The 18,863-nt window shown below is 40.2% G+C and overlaps 3 protein-coding genes and 1 long non-coding RNA gene across 11 annotated transcripts in view; 2 read left to right on the forward strand and 2 right to left on the reverse strand.

Annotated features, from left to right (window-relative positions):
* LOC100747500 (peptidoglycan recognition protein 3) overlaps positions 1-2,290 on the forward strand; it is a 6,182-nt gene extending 3,892 nt beyond the window's left edge. The window contains 4 exon segments of the mRNA XM_024370874.2: positions 99-181; positions 1,247-1,410; positions 1,648-1,810; positions 2,013-2,290. Coding sequence (XP_024226642.1) covers positions 99-181; positions 1,247-1,410; positions 1,648-1,810; positions 2,013-2,194 — 592 coding nt within the window. The 3' untranslated portion in view covers positions 2,195-2,290.
* Positions 2,155-3,359, reverse strand: LOC100743567. Its single transcript, XM_012391252.3, has 4 exons — positions 3,059-3,359; positions 2,830-2,966; positions 2,561-2,686; positions 2,155-2,483 (listed from the first exon to the last, which is right to left on the reverse strand). Exons 1-4 carry the CDS (start codon positions 3,147-3,149, stop codon positions 2,337-2,339), a joined length of 501 nt encoding a protein of 166 aa, XP_012246675.1. The 5' UTR covers positions 3,150-3,359; the 3' UTR covers positions 2,155-2,336.
* A 4,726-nt stretch (positions 3,360-8,085) lies between these two features.
* LOC100743682 overlaps positions 8,086-18,863 on the forward strand; it is a 15,646-nt gene continuing 4,868 nt past the window's right edge. Inside the window, exons 1-16 of one of the 8 annotated variants that reach the window (XM_033323460.1) lie at positions 8,245-8,397; positions 8,468-8,677; positions 10,174-10,375; positions 12,573-12,733; positions 12,844-12,972; positions 13,036-13,215; positions 13,383-13,625; positions 14,096-14,237; positions 14,301-14,590; positions 14,636-14,650; positions 14,690-14,758; positions 15,977-16,189; positions 17,118-17,281; positions 17,365-17,512; positions 17,678-17,792; positions 18,356-18,857. In XM_033323460.1, coding sequence (XP_033179351.1) covers positions 8,245-8,397; positions 8,468-8,677; positions 10,174-10,375; positions 12,573-12,733; positions 12,844-12,972; positions 13,036-13,215; positions 13,383-13,625; positions 14,096-14,237; positions 14,301-14,590; positions 14,636-14,650; positions 14,690-14,758; positions 15,977-16,189; positions 17,118-17,281; positions 17,365-17,512; positions 17,678-17,792; positions 18,356-18,857 — 2,936 coding nt within the window. Of the gene's footprint in view, positions 8,398-8,467; positions 8,678-10,173; positions 10,376-11,340; positions 11,511-11,832; positions 12,333-12,572; positions 12,734-12,843; positions 12,973-13,035; positions 13,216-13,382; positions 13,626-14,095; positions 14,759-15,976; positions 16,190-17,117; positions 17,282-17,364; positions 17,513-17,677; positions 17,793-18,355; positions 18,858-18,863 lie in introns of those variants that run through there. The other 7 variants (XM_033323458.1, XM_033323459.1, XM_033323461.1 and 4 more) reach the window with 7 other exon arrangements.
* On the reverse strand, positions 11,643-11,970 carry LOC117152292. The gene is made up of 2 exons (XR_004462629.1): positions 11,836-11,970; positions 11,643-11,786 (listed from the first exon to the last, which is right to left on the reverse strand). It is a non-coding gene; the product is annotated as an uncharacterized LOC117152292 (long non-coding RNA).

Here is an 18,863-nt window from a genome sequence, read left to right on the forward strand (position 1 = left end):
CCCCCCCCTACTGAGACGGTCAAAGATCAACAAATTAAACCAACCATCTGCATCGTATATATTTGCGGCATTTATCACAATGTTAGCAGATCTCTGTGAACGAAGATGACAAAGTTAATAGCGGTGATCCTCCTACTCGCCAACTGTCAAGTGTTGTTTTGTGCTGTGCATAAGACGCCTGGTAATAAATTGTTCCTTGAAAATCGTTGAAAATTATACAATCGAAGCAACGTGTCGTCGCTTAGTGCCGATTAATAGTGCAAGTATCTCGACGTGTTCTTCGAATCGTTTCAGCGTTTTCCACTTGCGGAAATTTTATATTCGCAATTGTGTAGCATCCTCGTGCTTCTTTTCTCTATTACGATCGATTTTCTCGAGTGAAAAGAAGTAGCAATTGCAAAATATGGATTGTAAATATAAGTTTCGGTTAGACCTGCATGAAGTCGATATGTAGCGTAGCAAATTATATAACGCTTCTTCGATCGCAAGTCCTATTCGAAGATTTGACTATTTCACTGAATTTCGATTCCAATCGAAATCTATAATCAATTTTCTTAGTTAGTTTGGTTTTACAAATGTTTATTTCAGTTCAACGAACCGGCGATATCGTTTTCTAACGCCATAAATCTATCCAGCTATCTAAATCCAACGAACGTGATTACTAACGAAATTCAGCTTAATTATCTTAGGCTTGCTTGAGAAAAGTAGAGTATGATATTTATTCTACATAAAGCAATATTCGTGTAAGTCGCCAATCATTTTTATCCGTGTTTCTATAAAAAAGATTTGTAAGCGATATGAAACAAGATTGCGCTTATTGCTTATAGCATGTCGACCCGTAATGTCAAGAACGTTCGTTTATCGTTGCCTTATCGTTATCATTATTTAGTCGGTAACTGACGATTCGAGGACATGTTAATTAATTATTTTTAAGCCAATACGATGACATGTAATACGATGATGTTGGTGAATAAGCCGCTAACAATAAGGTAATATCCGGCTTAGATCCTTCGACGGAAATCGTCATTTCGATTGTTATTTCAATCGTTATCGCACGACGCATCTGTCACCGAACGTGTCTATCGTATCTATGAAACTAACTAAAAAGAAGACAAAAAAGACGAATCTAAAATAGATTATTTCCATTTGAATAGAACATTGTCGGAGAAATGGTCGGTATTACCTACTGTTTTACTACTTCGCTTTCCGATATCGATCGAATTTTTCAATTTTCCTCGACATTTAGTACGTCCAAGTATAATATCAAGATCAGAATGGGGAGCCAACGCACCAAAGTCAACCCTTAGGAATCTCGCAGAGGAGCCTGCCCCGTTCGTTATAATTCATCATTCAGCGACTGATGGTTGCACGACTCGAGCGATTTGTCAAGCCAGAGTGAGAAGTTTTCAGGTGATTGACCCAGTCTTTTCCGCTTGACAAACGGAGAGTTTAAACGAACCGTTTACGTCGACAATATAATTAACAAATTATATTGCCGAAATATAATTAACAAATTTCCATTCTCAAAATTTCGTTTCTCAAGTTCAGGGCCGGATTAAAATTTCCGAAGCCTTGGACCGTTGATCCAGCCGAGGCTTCCTTTCCAATCGATATAACGGTTTTCTTTGATTTATTAAATGCATTTAGAACCATCACATGAACCAGAAAGGCTGGAAGGACATAGGTTACAATTTTTTGGTTGGCGAAGATGGAAACATTTACGAAGGAAGAGGATGGGGCAAACACGGTGCGCATTCCACACCTTACAATTCGAAGAGCATCGGAATTTGCATGATTGGCAATTTTGTTGGTAAGTTTGCTTGTCGTTGTCTTAGTAAGCAACACGACGTTTATCGTTTGTCGTTTATCGCGTGACGCGTAACGCGTAACGCGTATCGCAACTTCTACCGTAGAAAATCCAACGAATCCTCTAAAATCTTTTTTAATAGAATCCATCCAAAATGGTAGAATTACAGTTTTTATGGGATTTATTGTCATTGAAATGTTCACAGGTCATAATCCTAGCGCGGCTGCGATAAAGGCAGTTAAGGATTTGATCGAGTACGGTGTAACGCTTGGGAAAATACAAGAGAACTATACGTTGCTTGGCCATCGACAAACGACGTCAACTTCCTGTCCAGGCGACAGTCTCTATCAACTGATTCAAACGTGGCCTCACTGGTCGTCGATCTGATAATTCTTCGACGGAAAGCATCGTTGCATAATCGATTTATTTTAGACGCTGTATCGTACATGTTTTCGAAAAGAAGTAAACGTTGTTCGCATCGCAGTTCTCAGACGTTGCGTCTCGTCGATTCCTCGCAATTTTCATGAAATCATTTTTCTACCAATTGCACGTAAAGCGTTGCGATACCATTCACTGAATTATCGTAAGTATCTTGCTCCGTTCTAACGCAAATGTCCACGTGAGAGAAATCGGGCGAATTCCTGCTAACGTCGTTGTAGCGGCTTTTGTCTCTAGCCTGAAAGATATGTGTCGTAACGAGACGCGATCGTGTCGTAACGAGAACAGGCTGCCGAGTCTTTAAATCTACTATACCTGAAGCGGAATTGGCCGTAAGAATTTTTCGTTTAATTCGGGAATGCACAATTTTGTGCCATATGGTATCCCGGAATCCAGGTCCATGGAGACTGTCACAAATTCTGCACGACCATCCAGATAATCCTATAACGAAACGAGTAACGATATCGCTGTTTCCTTTAATCACGAGATAGTTACCAGTACGCGATAACGATATAACGAAGAACGAAAGAACAAATATCATACTGGTTAGAAAAATAAGGACGACGCTCTGATCGAGAACAAACCTGTAGATTCCTCAGTTTCCTCGTTCTAGCATCCAAATAGTCAAACTCGTTGTCACTATCAAAAACGGGATAATAAGCGGTCAGGGTCACGTTGTAATAAGCACGACCGCTGCAACTGAGCTCCGTTGACCGCGTATCTATTTTCAGTGCAAAATTAACTATTTGAGAAGAAAAATATATAAAGCGCGAATAAAAATGTAGATATAAACATTTATTGCTTTATAATTACCGCTGGCAGAGGCGGCTGAAGCGAAGAAGAGAAAAAAGAAAAGTATCAACGCCGGTTTGTCCATCGTGTCAGTAATGATTTTACGCGACATGATCGATCGCGCAACACGTCGATATACCGACTAACTTTGTCCCTGCGATTCGCAAAATACATTGTGTCAGCAGCTGTGCCAATCGCGCTGGTATTTGTCCATGAATTGTCCACGAATCGAAGACAGAAAGGTCGATCCACGTTTCCACTATAATGCGTTCAGCTGTAAATAATATTAACCAATTATTAGGATTATATAACTTTACGTTTAAGAACGTTTACAATTGCAGGCAAACAATGTCCAACGTCTAACTAGGCCACTCGTTTGCCTGCGCTACATTGGTCATTCGATATCGAATTCCAGGCTCGTTCGTATAACAAAAGATTCAATGACTGTCCCGAGTCAGCAATAAAGCACGGATACCGAACATAAAGGGAGAAATTTTATTTTAATCGAGACACGACAGATTTTCAAATCTCGCCGTTTCTCTTATCGTAACGCGTTTAAATTCCATTCTTTTGTCTTTTTTTTTTCTTTTTCTTCTTTCTCGAAACTCGAGGCTTAAACTTGAGGCTTGAGGAAAAATCGTGTTCTACGTTTTTCATTTTTTCTCGCGTGAGCGCATATGTGAAATAATCTACTGCTGACCGTTTACTCGCAGTCAGTTCCTAATTAGTCGAATTCGCACATGCCAAACAAATTTTCAAATCCGATTTTCCCATCTTTGTTTAAATTATTTCTCCTTTAAACGAATAATTCGGGCTTGATCGGTCGGTCGCACTGACCAGAAAATTTCGTTACTTTCTTTCTTGAAATGACACGACATACTGCGTATACATATAAGTGTATAAGTGCTATACTGTTCTTGAATAATGAAAAGCATGCCTGACTGGGACACGTGGAAGACACTGCGCGCTTCCAGTCGACCAACAGACACCTTAGTATTCGTATGTGCCTTGTCGTGAAAATTTATTTTATTACGAGTACGGATTATTACAGCAGCGAAATGTAAATGGGAAACGATCGCTAAAAAAAACCACAGATCGCAAAGTTCTTTCACGAAAATGGCGTGACTTGCAACACATAAAGATGGTTTGTTATCGTATTGGAATATTCGCACACACCTGTTCCACAATTTTATTTTCTTCTTAAATCACCCTCAATTAATCGTCGTTGTACAAATTGGAAACGTCCAAGTAGCATTTTTTCCGCATGACGCTTCGTTTTCGTGAAAATCCAGTTTTTGATTATCGATTAACGAGCTTATGCTCGAACACGACCGATTCCGACCCAGACAGAATAAATGATTAGCAGCAAGTCGTTCTACGTGTGAAAATAGGTCGAACGTGTGGAATAGAATTTTTCCACAAGACGTTTTCGTTTTAACGTCAAAGTTTCAAACTTTAAAAGTTTTGGAAAACTCATATCTGTGGACAATTAACATATTAAATAATGATAATTAAAATATATAATAATAATAAGCGTGTCGTGCTTTTCTCCGTGGTTCTCGCTTAAAACGCTTAAAACGCTTAGAAACATAGCTTATAAAGATAGTTTGAACTTGCCAGAATGACTCGATATATAGTTATCCTCTTCGATGGTTGTACGCATTTTGCTTTCGTTTTCGTTTCCGTACTTTGGAACCTCGATATTAAACAATCGACGCGAATGACGATTGCACTACTTAACGACCGCGTGTCTCCTCGATGCGACGATAATATTATACATACGACCGACGCAAGATTCACGCGGCGACATGCTTACGTGATCGATGTGTCGTTGCTCCAGAGTATCGATCCCGGTGGTCGAGGCGCAAACTAAATAAGTAAACGAGGTAAACGACTAGCGAATGAACGAAACGATCAACGGTCAAACTATCTTGAACGTAAAACGTAAAACGTAAAAGTCGATAATCGTTGAGTTCGAGTCCGTTCCACGATTGAACGTCAGCGATGAATAAGAAGCACTTGTGTCGTTCAAAGGATTTTTCTTACCGAAACGATTCGATAAACCTGTACGATAAATATTTACGAAGGAAATGCAAAGAAGGTTGTTACATATGAAACAACTGGATTACCTGGCAATACCTCTCTTCGAATTTCGCGTTCGAATTTATCGAAACTGAAAGCAAATACGAAAGAGAATATCGTTAATATGGAAATAAGAATCGGCCGAAAAGTATAGAAAAGAGAAGGAATACAAACTCTTTTTAAGTCTATAATTACGGTACAGCGAGCATTTCCGCTATGCGACGTAAGAGGAGAGGAAACTTTGAATCGAAAATGATAAAATCAATGGATCGTCGGTTAAGATTCTGGCGGAATCGTACGTATCTACGGAATCTGGCCGAAGCTACGGAACGGTATGAACGCTGCTTTTGCTTGTTACCAATTCGGCTTGTTACCGATTCGGTCAAAAACCAGCCGTTGTCGCAAGAAGGCCGGAAAGAACAATAACATCGGTGACGGTTGATGCCCGCGATTGGAACGGGTAGACCGATAGAATTAAGAACCAATTACCACAAAAACGAAGAATTAATTACGATACGTAATATCTGTCACTTGCGTTCGTGCCGTGAAAACGTCATTTCCACGAAAAGACTTTTCCTCCTCCGTATTGGCCCGTATGAATTTCTTACGTTCCGTCCAACGACAAGATACTTTCGCTGGTGAATTCCACGTTGCGCGATCCGACGATTAACAGTATCTTCTAATTTTCGAGTCTTTGATGACTCGAAGAAGTTCGTTTCGAAGGGAATCACCGAACGATTTCATGTTGACCTTGAGCAACTTTTTTAGTCGGCGCGACGGTGACGGGCGCTCAAGGTTCCCTAATGCTTTCCTTGCTACTGTGATTCGTATCTCTCGTACCGTATCTCATTAATCATCAGCTACGTCATACTTGATTATTTGCTAATCTACCAGAAAAGAGAAATGTGCCAGAGAACATCTAACATCGATAGGTAAAATAAGGTCAAGTATGACGAAAAAAAAGAGAACAAATTTTCCAAAATGACTTTCTTACATTTCGAGCGACAAAAATCTCTCTTCTACAATGCCTAAAAACTCGAAGCAACTCTAATAATCTCTAATAATAAATCAAGTAATTCCCCTAGGCTTGAATAATTTAACGATCATCTTGTTGCGCATATACTGTGAAAATTCCACTTAATTCGCCGAAGGAAATACCTGCGTTCCACTTTTATGCTTAGATTGTGCAGCGACTTCCAAAAGATTGGTATGAATTTTTAATGAAGAAATTAAACGTGCGAAAATACGCGTTTTTTCTTCGTTTCTCTAAAATCGAAATCCTATCTGTATACGTGGTTATATCCGAGCACTATACGAAAAAGCGCCACAATCTTACAAAACGCTGTTATATTCGCCATTGTGTTTCATTTCCTGGTTCTTCTTTTCCGTATACTTGGAACGTCCGGTCTCGATGACCCGGCCAATCCTATGCTAACGTGTTCATAGGTGGCGCGCGTCGCGACGCCCTGCATCGACTTCATTCGCCGCGAGACTCTTCCTCGTATCGCACACGTTCTCTTCTCCATCTCATCTCCCGCCGTTCATTTCCATTGGTTCGTGCCGCGAACTATGACTTGGATATGACGAGAATCTCGTGACGCCAAGTCAATCAGGTAATTCATCGAGGACGATTAAACGATGAACGATGAACGATCGGCGAGAACATTATATAAAATCGCTTATATACGCACGATACACATGCTTCTTCACTTACGTTTGCGTTTTTATTGCAATCTATGCACCTTGTATTTATTTATTTAATGCCATGTATTTATATTTCTTCTTGTCTCCTTCATTTTTCTTTAAACAAACGATCTTTTGCGTTAGAAAACGCGATTTACGCGTAACGGTACGTATAATTGGTTTAGAAGGTTTGATGTAAGTAACGTTGGCATAGGCATAGCTATAGATATAGGTATAGGTATATGCCACGTATATAAGTTTCATTCTGATCTTTAGATCGCTAGAATACATTTTCCGGCCGCATATTAATAAATTACCTTATCATCGCATACAACGGCAACACGCATACAATTTACGTATAATTATCAGCCAGTTTCCTACAGGAGTAATCAACCAATGACCAAGCAATACTTGTACATACACCAATAATATAAAAAATTACAATTGAATTTGCCGTGCATCTTATCTTCGCTTTTTTTATCGACTCTGTGTCTTATTGGCTTGGCTGTGTCTTCGCAAATTGGCTTCTGTGTATTTCAAATTAAGATAGGATACCTACTAGGAGTAGACGAAACCGTTGAAACAAACCAGTCGTACAACTAAATAGCAGAGAATAAGAGAATTCGTACATCTTTTTCTTCCCATGCGAATATCTTCTTCGCGAAGCAAATGGAATTGAAAACACGCAATTCACAGCGATAACGTCAAAATTATTTCACACTCTGTATTTGCGTTTGACTATATTTTTCCTATATTACGTTTGGCTTCACACGCGACCAACGAACCAGGGGATTCACCGCTGGATATTCTACCAGGAAAAACTAAATTGCGATGTCTCGATAAAAGCTTTTCTCAACTAATTTTATTAATTATAGTAAAACACGGTCTTTTCTATTTTTATTTTTATCCATTATCTTCTTATTTCATCTTTCATCTTTCCTCCAAGTTGATTCTCTTTTCAGATTTCACGTCCTAGGTATCACGGCTGTCATACTCAAAGTTACAGAGTACAATCTTCAAATTCTTCGACTTAGCAATTTACGGTGGCCGTTATTTATTTGCGTTACTTTTGCTAATAAGATAATTTGGAGAAGAGTTTGGAATTTACGGAGAAAATTCTGTTTCGTTTATTTTAAAGTTGCAAGCAACGTCGTGAAACGAATTTATTTTATTCGAATAATCTGCGATTCGATACACAGCTTGGACAGTGCAGGATGCAGACCGTTTCGATTGGATAAGCTTGATGGAGAATCAATAGCGAGTGTTTCAAGGATTTATTCGTGGCAGCGTATCGCCGCGAATTAACTTACAACTTTCCGCGAAAAATATTTTTTCCAACGCTTTTCTCCGTAACTTCGAATAGTATGGCAACTTTCGTGAAATCGAATTTTGGCTGGAATCGTTAGAATCATAATCGATCGTGTTTAATTATCGTGGTGTAGATGAACTCGACAACGTTGAAATCTTGGCTACTGCGAGGAGAACTTGAGAAACTAGAACATGTCGTTCTAGAAGGACGCGGGGCACGTCTGTTGGGTGAATATTCTCCAGACCTGAGAACCAGAGTCTTCCTAAAAGGACTCCCAAATTATTTGGTAAGCTATTAGTATTACATATATTAGCTTTACACGAAGAAAAAATGATGAATCTGTCTGTATCTTTCAGACAAAAATCTCTTTCGTGCACGACGCGGTTTCGCGCGGTTCTCTGGCGGAAACGCAAAAGCTCGTATCGGAAGAACCTAAAAAAAAGCTGGCGATTGCGAAAGATCCAGCTGGCACTCCTTTGCTTCACAAGGCAGTCTACCACGATCATCAAGATATCGTCGAGTGGCTTGCGCACAATTTTCCCATCGCTGTTCAGCAGAAAGATAAAGTAATCTTTATCATACGATCTTTTTATTCTCGACTATCTTCTTCTTTGTTATCTTTTTTCTTTTTTTTTTTTTAGAATTACCTTGTATGAAGTTTTCAAGTATCGTTCTTTTTATATTTGTTCTCTCGTTTTCCGTCGATTTAAAGTGAATTTACCGCATCTCTATCTCGTACAGAACATCTGTGGTCGCAATCCAACTCGTAATAGTCTGCCACTTAAACTTACTTGAAAGTACCTTTTATCTTTTCTCAACCCATCTAGATCGGGTTAGATCAGGAGAAAAACTAATTTTGACGCGAAAGTGAAATAGGTGCTGCTTACGAATATACGTGTGTACAAAAAGGTCACAGATGAATAGTAACGAATAAATCAAAGATGATATAACGTAGTAGTAGTTTGTTTCGCTTCGTTTTTGTTCTCGATAAAAGACGAAAGAAGAATCGTGTAAAAATAAAGTAAGATTGGCTCCTAAGTGACAATCTGAAATCCACGTAAAACTTTGGTCTAAAGTTGGATCGAACTAGGTTGTCGATGTCCAAACCTAGCGTAATTTTACTTTCACTTTGCCAGACTTGCAACATTTCCAAGTGTCTTTATCGCATCGTGCAACCGTCCGCATAAGGAATAGAATTTTCGAGGCTGAAGTTTCGCTCAGGTTCTCGAAATCAAATTCGAATAACCTACTGAGAATTACAGCTTTTTAACACGTAAACTAGCACGCGAATTCTATGTAGATATTTCGCCGTGGGTATTGCGATCCGCAAAGCAAGGCTTGCGTTATTTTAATAATTTTAAAAAATTTAGTAGGAATGTATATATAAATGTAGTAAACTCGGCTCACCGATGACCACCGTAGCAATCAACGAGTTGAAAATTCTTAGAAATATTCGTAACTATTCCACTCTGTTATCGGTGACTAATCGTAAAGCGAAAAATTTAGTCAGTCGTGCTTATGCTTGTTCCGAGATACCCAACCGGCGAATAATAATGGAAAAGTCGTTTTTCCTAACGACGCGACGCTCGTCTTTTCCGCATCGCGTGACGCGGCTAATAACAAAGCGTAAACCACCTGTTCTTCCCCGCAGTCATCATGGACTCGGCGTCCAGGCGCACGCAGCGCCTACAACATGGCAAACGTCAGCTTCTCAAACTTTTCCTGCCCTTAATCTCCATTCCATCTTTATATTCGCCGTTTACACGTGTATTCGCTGTTTAAGCGTCTGGAAATATTCATCCTGTAACGGCCATCGCGCTTTTTATTCCCGAAACCTATTGCTTGCTCGAGTTATTCCGAGAACGGCGAATGTTTATGAGAACCGTTCGATAGGTCCGATCGACGTTTTCGCGATAATCAATCGATCGCTGGCAATTCTCTCAATTTGCAAAATCCTGAGAAGCTTCTATCGTATTTTCAATTTACGGTAAATGCGTCGATGATTTTTGCACTTTGTAAATAATTCAGACTGCGATTAAAACGTCGTATTTCTTACTCTTAGGAAGGAAGAACCGCGTTGCATTACTGTGCTGCTTGCAAAGATCCCGAGGCAATTTGGGATGTTCTCATAGAAAACGACTGTGACGCGAGCATTATCGACAAAAAGGGTAATCCCGCTTCGTACTATTTGGAACATAGTTCGGAGGTCGAGCTACCGGAAGCGGAGAACATGTCTCGTCGCAAGACCAACTCTGGCAAGGAACGTGAGTCATTTTCAATCACCCATAGTTCTTTTAGATTTTATACCTTACACGATGATTGGACCACATATCTCGGATTCCTCGGGTTTCAATCGTGTTTCTATCGGTACGCGCAGAAGCCTGCAATCGTTTAATTGGCAAAATATATTACACGGAAATTTCTCAGGTCCTGAACAGATAAAAGTAGTCGCGAACTTTTATATTAATTGGAACAACTCAATTTTGTCAAACGTACGATTAATGGCTCGTTATAATTAACATTATGATTAAGAACAACTGGAAGAATAGACGTGGGGATGCATCGTGCACTTGGCTCGTTCCCCACTTTGGCACAGTTACACATTCGCTTATACGCTTATACGCTATAGTCTATGGAATCTTCTCGATAATGACCCGGAACAATCGATAAAACTAAAGTCTGTACGGCAAGGAAAACCGCTTCGATCGATAGGATGACGACACGCTCTGGTCGATTGACCAACGAATTATTTAAGAATCCTCGAAAACTACTACTGGCGGAAATCCTATTGACGTTATAACGATGTAAAGATAGCTTGTCGTAGGCCTTCTCGATCGCACGACGAGATTATTCGGTAATGGAAAGAACAAGTCGGCCATAGTATATTCCGACCAATGTTTACGAGTAGGATCAAAATTCTAGCTATAGTAAGACGAAAATGACACATTTCTTTTGAGAATCGGCAAACGAGTCTGTTTCCTGAAAAAACTCGTATAACGTTATTCCACTGGCCGTGTATGTACGAAGCCGCGTACTAAACTGTTCGGAGAAAATGCGAATAATACCTAGTTGAACAAAGTCGAAGGCGAATGGGCGCAATTTTATTGGAATAAATTTATAAACGGCTGGAACTTGCTTCAAAGTATCGCAGATTCGAGTAACGAATCGAGCGAGTCGAATGTAATGAAACACTGGATTTTCAAAATCAACCGATACTCTAATAATACCGGCCATCAGACTAAATATAATTGGAATCGTTGTATTTGCCTACTATTTACTCATTTCACGCTATAACTTATCGTTAGTGTTAGTATGCAATACGTACAATGGCATCTCTGTCAACATCGATCGATCTATTTACCAAGAAAGCAAAGGATACGTGAAAGGATATGTATATAGGTAGATGCGAACGTGCGAGTGAGTGACAGGGTCCGTGCACTCGGTTGGCTTTTCAAAAATTGATCAATCCGCTGGAACATGCGATCTACGTCAAAGTGAAACGCTATTCTCGAAAGGAGGAGACGTTCGACGGATATATTATTATAATTTTAATGAAATCCAAATACACCTGTATCTCACATTTTCCATTCGACAGTTTTATATACGTGCACATGTTTAGTCGTTTACTTCAAACTTGCAAATCCATCGATATTTTATTATTTGTATATATTTCGCCTTATTATACACGTATATTCTGGCTTACAAGAAGAATCGCCGATTTCACCCAACAAAGATCACGATTATCAATTTATTGCGTCAGCTGATCAAGTGTTTACGGCACAAGAGACAGGCAAACACGATTATCGAATGTACGACGTAATTCTTCGTCGAAAGCACGCGCAAGATATCTCGTTTAATTTCCTCTGCGTCACTGTCTCGTTAAAGTTATGTAAAAATCGATGATTCATCGATAATACCGAACGTGTGTCGTAACAATGCATGTTTAATTGGAAGGTTGTAGGGACTCGTCTAAATGATATTTATTAAAAACCGTAACGACCTGCTGTTAACTCGCTACAGTTTTTACAGGGAAAAAGTAGCGAACATTGTTGACAGAAAATCGATATCTGCCGGTAAGAGGATTCCCCCGAGTATCTAAAACATTTATCACATATCCTCGACACGCGATGTATAGTTAGAAATCTTGTCGCTTGTAGTAAATCCTTAATGAAGCAGTTGTATCTTGGAGAGAAAAGGTCGCGTCGTTATAATTTTTATCCTGTACGTTGTTCGTAAGCTTCTTGCCACGTATACAGGCACACGCCCCTATAGTATTTAATACGTACGATTGCTTTAACGAATATTTCAAACTTGCCAGACATACCGAACCATAGTCGTCGATAAAATTAAACGGAATTTAAAAAAATAAGACGATACGATACAATTACGCCATTTTTCCATTGAACTTGTCCAACAATTTCTGTAGCTGATACAGAATTTTTTTTTTTTTTTTTTCTCTAGTTCTGGACTTCAAACCTTCCAATATAAGAATATGGATCCACAATCGAGATATAGGGAAACTACAACAGGTCCTGTGGGAAGGCCATGGCAACAAATTACGCATGGAGACGAGCAACAATCTGCGAGTGAAAAGATTCTTAGAAGCCGTACCATTCATAATGGTTCGTATTAACGTTCAAATTCTTTAACACGTATAATAAGATTGTTACGTACGTAATATGCAACGCGATGTAATGTAAGTTTAATGTAATGGTAAAAAATCGTTTTACAGAGTACAACGAAAGATATTCACGCAGCTACGGTGAATAACGATTTAGAGGGGCTGAGGGGCACGGTCGAGGCCTCGTCGCCCATCGTTCTTTGCGCCAAAGACGGCAACGGCTTGAACGCCTTGCACAAGGTATACACTTTCTAATTCTACTCTTTTTCTTCTTTCTTTATCGGAAAGTTTGGCAATCGACAGGCTGCTGGTTTGGGTCACACGGAAATCGCGAGGGAAATTCTTGAAAAATGGCCTTTCGTTGTGGAGGCGCAGGATAACGATGGCAAGACGCCGTTACATTATGCGGCTGCAGCAAAAGACGATGGAACGTTATATAATTTGATAACGGAATATGGAGCCGATGAGAGCAAATTAGATCACGTGAGTGCCTGGAATCAACCTTCGGATAATCGATAAATAAACGATTGTTCCGGATGGTGTAGAAAATGAAACTCGGAGATTAGAGAAATTAGCGAAAATGATATTTCTTTCGCTATTCCCCCGAGATAAAAGAAAGTTAAATTTAAATCTTGAAATTTGTTAATCAGAAACAAAAGGCGCCGGCGTTTTACAAAAATCGGCCATCGGATATCGACCAATCGCTGTTAACTGTGATACCGGAAGCACCTCGAGTTGCCGGATCTTCGTATCCCAAACACTGGGACTGGAGGATTCTAGAAGCGGAACAAGCTATATCCAAAGGAATGAAAAAAGCCAGCAGTGCGAATATCGATAGCGCATTTGGTAGCGCGGAGTCGACAACGAAAAACTTGAGTAGATCTATGGAACAAGTAATCGCTCACGACGATATTTTTATTATAACTGGACTGCGAATTTTTATGCATTTACGGGAAACTTCGTTTTTATGCATATGTGGCAAAATATATATCGAAAGTATGGCACTTGTTGCGATATAGCTATCCAATGGCCGAAACAAGCTTCCGCTCAAGTTCCAATTGCTTGATCTTCCATTTGTTTAATCGTATTTACGAAATTTTACGAAATTTTACGAAATTTTACGAAATTTTACGAAATTTTACGAAATTTTACGAAATTTTACGTATTTGCGTAAATGTCTGCAGTCTGATTATAATAAATTGTAAAATTCTAAAACATTTTAGAATTTTAATTTAAGAACCGAAATTCTACGATTCTCCGTAACACGATTCCTTTTATTAGCGACAAAAATCGAAAAATAATCTTCTAGAGTTTTTATTTCGAGATTCGAAGAATCAGATAAATTAATCATTTTATGAAACAGATAAAAAATGTCGAGGAGGATCACGAGAAGGAGCAACAGGGAAACGCAGAAGACACAGAAAATCATGAAGGTGCAGAAGATGCAGAAGATGCAGAAGATGCGGCCAATAGAGAAAGCGCGGAACCTGCTGAAAATACGGGAGATACGGAAAATGCGGAAAATACGGAAAATGCGGAAAATACGGAAAATGCGGAAAATACGGAAAATACGGAAAATACAGAGGAAGGGGAGGCAGAACGTGAGAACGTGGAACATGCAGAAGAATCCAAAGAACCAGAAACCACGGAAAATAAGGAAGAACACGAGGGAGCAAACACTCCCGAAGACACTGAAGAGAGGTCCTCGGACGATGACGTGGTAACAGGTACAGCGGTCCCGGAAACCGAGGAAAATTCCAATGCGGAGAACGAAGCTGCGGAGGAGCTGAAGCCAAAGGGAATAGAAGGTGAGGAAGAGAGGAAAGAAGAAGAAGAGAAAGAGGAAGAGGAGGAGGAAGAGGAAGAAGAGGAGAAAGAGGAAGGAGAGCCTACAGACACGGAGGGAGCCCCGAAAATGGAAGAGGCCATCGAGCAGCAGAAGGGAAACAAAGCGGAGGAAGAAGAAAGAAACGAGCCGAGTACAGGCGACTCTGGTGTTGATGATCCAGGGAACGACGAAGACCAGGTACAGTCATCCTAACTCTTAAACGAATCGAATTTTCAGGAATTGCCTAGCACAAAAGTATAAACTTATGGTTTATGATAAGACTTGTATCGTTGAGCGAGAGACATAAAAAAGTATAAAATAAGTAGTAATGTTATAACGTGATCTTAGTATCGGTAGAAATAGAGAAATATAAATATAGGGTCGAAAGGCAGAAGACGTTGGTAGATCCTATGATAGGTTTCGATTATTCTTTCGTGTATAGTTAGGTAGCTTACAGGTATAACGAGCGATTTACGGTTGCTGTTGCAAGTGACAGGATGTAATTAGGCTATCATGTATATCGAAAGTAAAGAATGATCGATATTATAACAGTATATTTTCTCTTTGTCACGCACAAATATATGCCAATAAATAAATAACTAAGCAAGGAACTTCTGTTATGACTTTTGCGCACTACAGACCCAGACAAACGCATGGAAATGTATATTTTGTTTTTCATTAATTTTAGTCGAGATGCTAAAGATACGGCAACTACCGCATTGCATGCCACGTTCTTTTCAATAATTTGGATGTTCATCGTTGCGTTTCTCGAAATCGTATTAAAGTATGACGACATGGCAAATATGGAAGAATCGAGTCATCATTTTATAGAAACAACAAGTAATAACAAATACAAGTTCTCAGTATGAAAATCCTCTTGATTTCTTTTCTTTTCTTTTCTTTTCTTTTCTTTTCTTTTCTTTTCTTTTCTTTTCTTTTCTTTTCTTTTTTACTTTTATTACTTATATATTTACTTCGCCATTTCTCACGAATCTGAAACGCGTAATATACGAATATCTAAATATTAAACATTCAATTCGTCGAAAACTATCCTTAAAATGTAATTCTCGGCTAATCGTGTCCATATCTAATCGTCAATCTCTAAAGCTACCCTCTAAATCGGCTACCTCGTTGGCAGTTAATCGGTGAAAAAGCCAGCCAGAACAGATACTGTTCCATTCGTCCTACTCTACCATCCAATTACCAAAATCAGCCAACACTAAACACACCTGTGAATAGACAAAGAAACGACTTATTCGATAGTCGATCGTGTTTCGCGCAAACAGCGTACGAGCTTTGCTCGTAATGGAGAACGATCGATTTGCCGCATCTAGATTGCGAGCTACGATTAATATTGTCGCGTATCGATCGGCACGAGTCGTTGGTGCGCATGGTTTTGCACCTGGAAATGATTAGCAGGTAATCGTCGGCGAACACGAGGAGCTTCCGCAAGCAGAAGTAAACGAGGGCAGCATGACGGCGGACCCGGAAATCGAGAAGCTGCTGGAGACCGGCAACATGGAGCAATTGGCCGCGTTAGTGTTAAGTGGCGAAGGCAGAAGACTGGTCGGCCGACATTCGGGCAATCCTGAGCTGCAGGCATTCATCGATCGTGTCCCTTCTTACATGGTATTGCGTACAAAAGCACTCGTCTTTTCCCTCGTGTCGCGTCTCTCGACGCAAACAGAGGTTTGCGAAAAGAGTTTCGTGGAAAACGTAAATGACGACAAATTGGTCTTGATCGGTTTGCCTGTGTCGACTGGTTAATCGGTAACGCGTCGTCCACGCGTCGTAGCGAGTCTGTTTAATTTAGAGTTTTTCACGGCCACGCGGCGGAACGATAGTTATAACGGTGGCACAAGTGACGCTAAAAGCGCGAAAGCAATTTGAAAATAAAACAGATGTTGGCGGAACATTGAAAAAATATGCGAAATATAAAATATAAGCCAAAAAGATACACAAGCATAAAGGAAGTTTCTCGGGCTATTAACTATCTTTCGTTACTGACCAATCTTTGTCCATTCGTTGTTTCACCCAAGACGATCGAGTTGTATCGATCCGCGCGATTCGATCGATTCATTCACACCTTTCATATATAGATACCTTTCGTATACCTATGATGCTCTATCTATGTGGTAATGTGGAAATAACGTAGGAAATAACGTGGAAATCTACGTAGTAGATGATACTCGATGCTTGCAGAACGTACGATCGATATTAAACGTTTCGGATTCTTTTGCGTCTTCCTTCCACCTTCTCTTTACCACCAATCTATCCTTATTCTTCTAGTATTATACATACGTATATGTGAAAGCGTATATCGTATTACCTAACGCGTTGAAAATTTTACGGCTCCTTTTTTTATTATTATTTTAACACAGTGCTCAATGTTTTGCGAATGTTGCGCCAACCGCTGTGCACCTTGCGTGCCGTTATAGTTACTCGTATCGAATAGTCGTTGACTTATCCAGATCAATTAGGTAACCAGTCGTGTTTTCAACGACTAATTCGTAGCTCTCGAAAGAGATTACTGTTTTTTAACGATCGTTCGTTTCAGGGGAAAATTCATGCTGTACACATGGCAGCGCAAGAAGGAAACCTGAGAGATCTGCAGAGCGCCTTAGATCGGCGCAAATTTGCCGTTGCGAGAGACGGGTCATCGCCGCACGGCGCAACGCCTCTTCACGTTGCTGTTGTATTTGGAAACACCACCGTTATCAGGTAAATTAATATGGAAATTTAATGGACAATTAACGAAATCGAAAGCACGCAAGCGAAACGAACATTTTTCGCCTTTCCTTTAGATATCTGGCAGGCAGGTTTCCAGAAACCGCGCATGCGATCGATCTCGATGGCCGAACTCCTTTGCACTATGCAGCCACCATAGCGGACAACGGCCATTACTACAATCTTCTACTTCATTTGGGTGCCAATCCTTTAGTTCAAGACAATGTGAGTACATTGTATCGATAAGCCAGCGTCTTTCATAGGTTTAAGTAAAGGAAGCCAGATCGATATTGGACACGAGTATGCATAAATATGGATAAGTATGGATAAATTGATTTAAAAACTGATTAAAAATCGATGTATGTATTGCTAATTTTACGATTGGTGCAGCTGGGTCAAAAGGCGGACTATTACAAACAGAACCAATCGGAATTTTCCCATAAATCGCTTCTCCGCGATTTCGGAGTTAACGAGAAGCTCGCCGACGAGATGTTGGTGGACAAAGGTATTTTATTCAAACAACGCACTTACCAGCACCAGCATCGTTCACTAACAAACTGTACTCCGTGCTACGATCGTTTACAGCGATTTGCGTTTTTGCTCTGGAAACATAGAAATACCATCTAAACTGTTTTAGTTGCCGAACATGGACCAACTTGTAGTTATCGATCGTCATCGTCACGTTGTTTTTTCGCACGCGTTAGTTTTCCCATCGTCTATCAAGATCGTCGTCGCAATTTACATAATCTTTCTTATACAGTAATCGAAAGGTATTTGCCCCGTAACCAGAGAACGGTCGATTAATTTAGCGACAAAGATGTTGGAAAAATTAATTAGAAAAATGTTTAGTCGAAAGAATCGATTAAAATCGATTATAAGGTGGTAGAATTTGCTGACACGTTCAACAACCAAGACAACGTAAATAATTATTCTTGACTGATGATAATTGATTAATCTATTGTTCACGTTTGTTCGGTCGCACGTTAATCGGTTGTTCACGTTTTCGCTTCTTCCATTTCTTCCACCGTCGGACGTCCTCGCGCTGATCTGCACGTTCGAGGAAAACAGTTCCCGGAGGCGACACGTATTCCGCGCGTCGAGACATAACCGAACCAGAGACCCTGGCTACCTTGGAGAGATGTTTCCGTCTTCTGATCGGCGTAAGACACGGTACGACGCCAAAATCTGCCGGGAACTCCGGCACACTGATCGGCCGTTGCCTGAAACGGCCCGTATTCGATCGTATCAAGCACCGTGTGACACGCATGGACCACAATCTCTTTGATGTGATCTGGCCCGCTTTAAAAAAATACGGTAACTCGGCTTACAACAGCAAGGCGGGCAGCGCTTATTCGGTGGTCAGCAACGTGGACGAGCACGAGTCTGTGTCGGTGGTAGCGCCGGACTACGAAAGTTACATCGTGTTCGCAGACTTTTTCGACCCTTTGATCAGGGACATACATTGCGTGACTGCCAGCGGTGATCTTCCCGACCACCCTCCGCCCAGGTTCTTTTACAACGAGAACGACGACAGCGAAGAGAATGCCGACACGTTGGACGAAGTGACAGTGTCGGC

The sequence above is a fragment of the Bombus impatiens genome, unplaced genomic scaffold, assembly GCF_000188095.3.
Source record: "Bombus impatiens unplaced genomic scaffold, BIMP_2.2 scf_1055, whole genome shotgun sequence".
Taxonomy (NCBI): domain Eukaryota; kingdom Metazoa; phylum Arthropoda; class Insecta; order Hymenoptera; family Apidae; genus Bombus; species Bombus impatiens.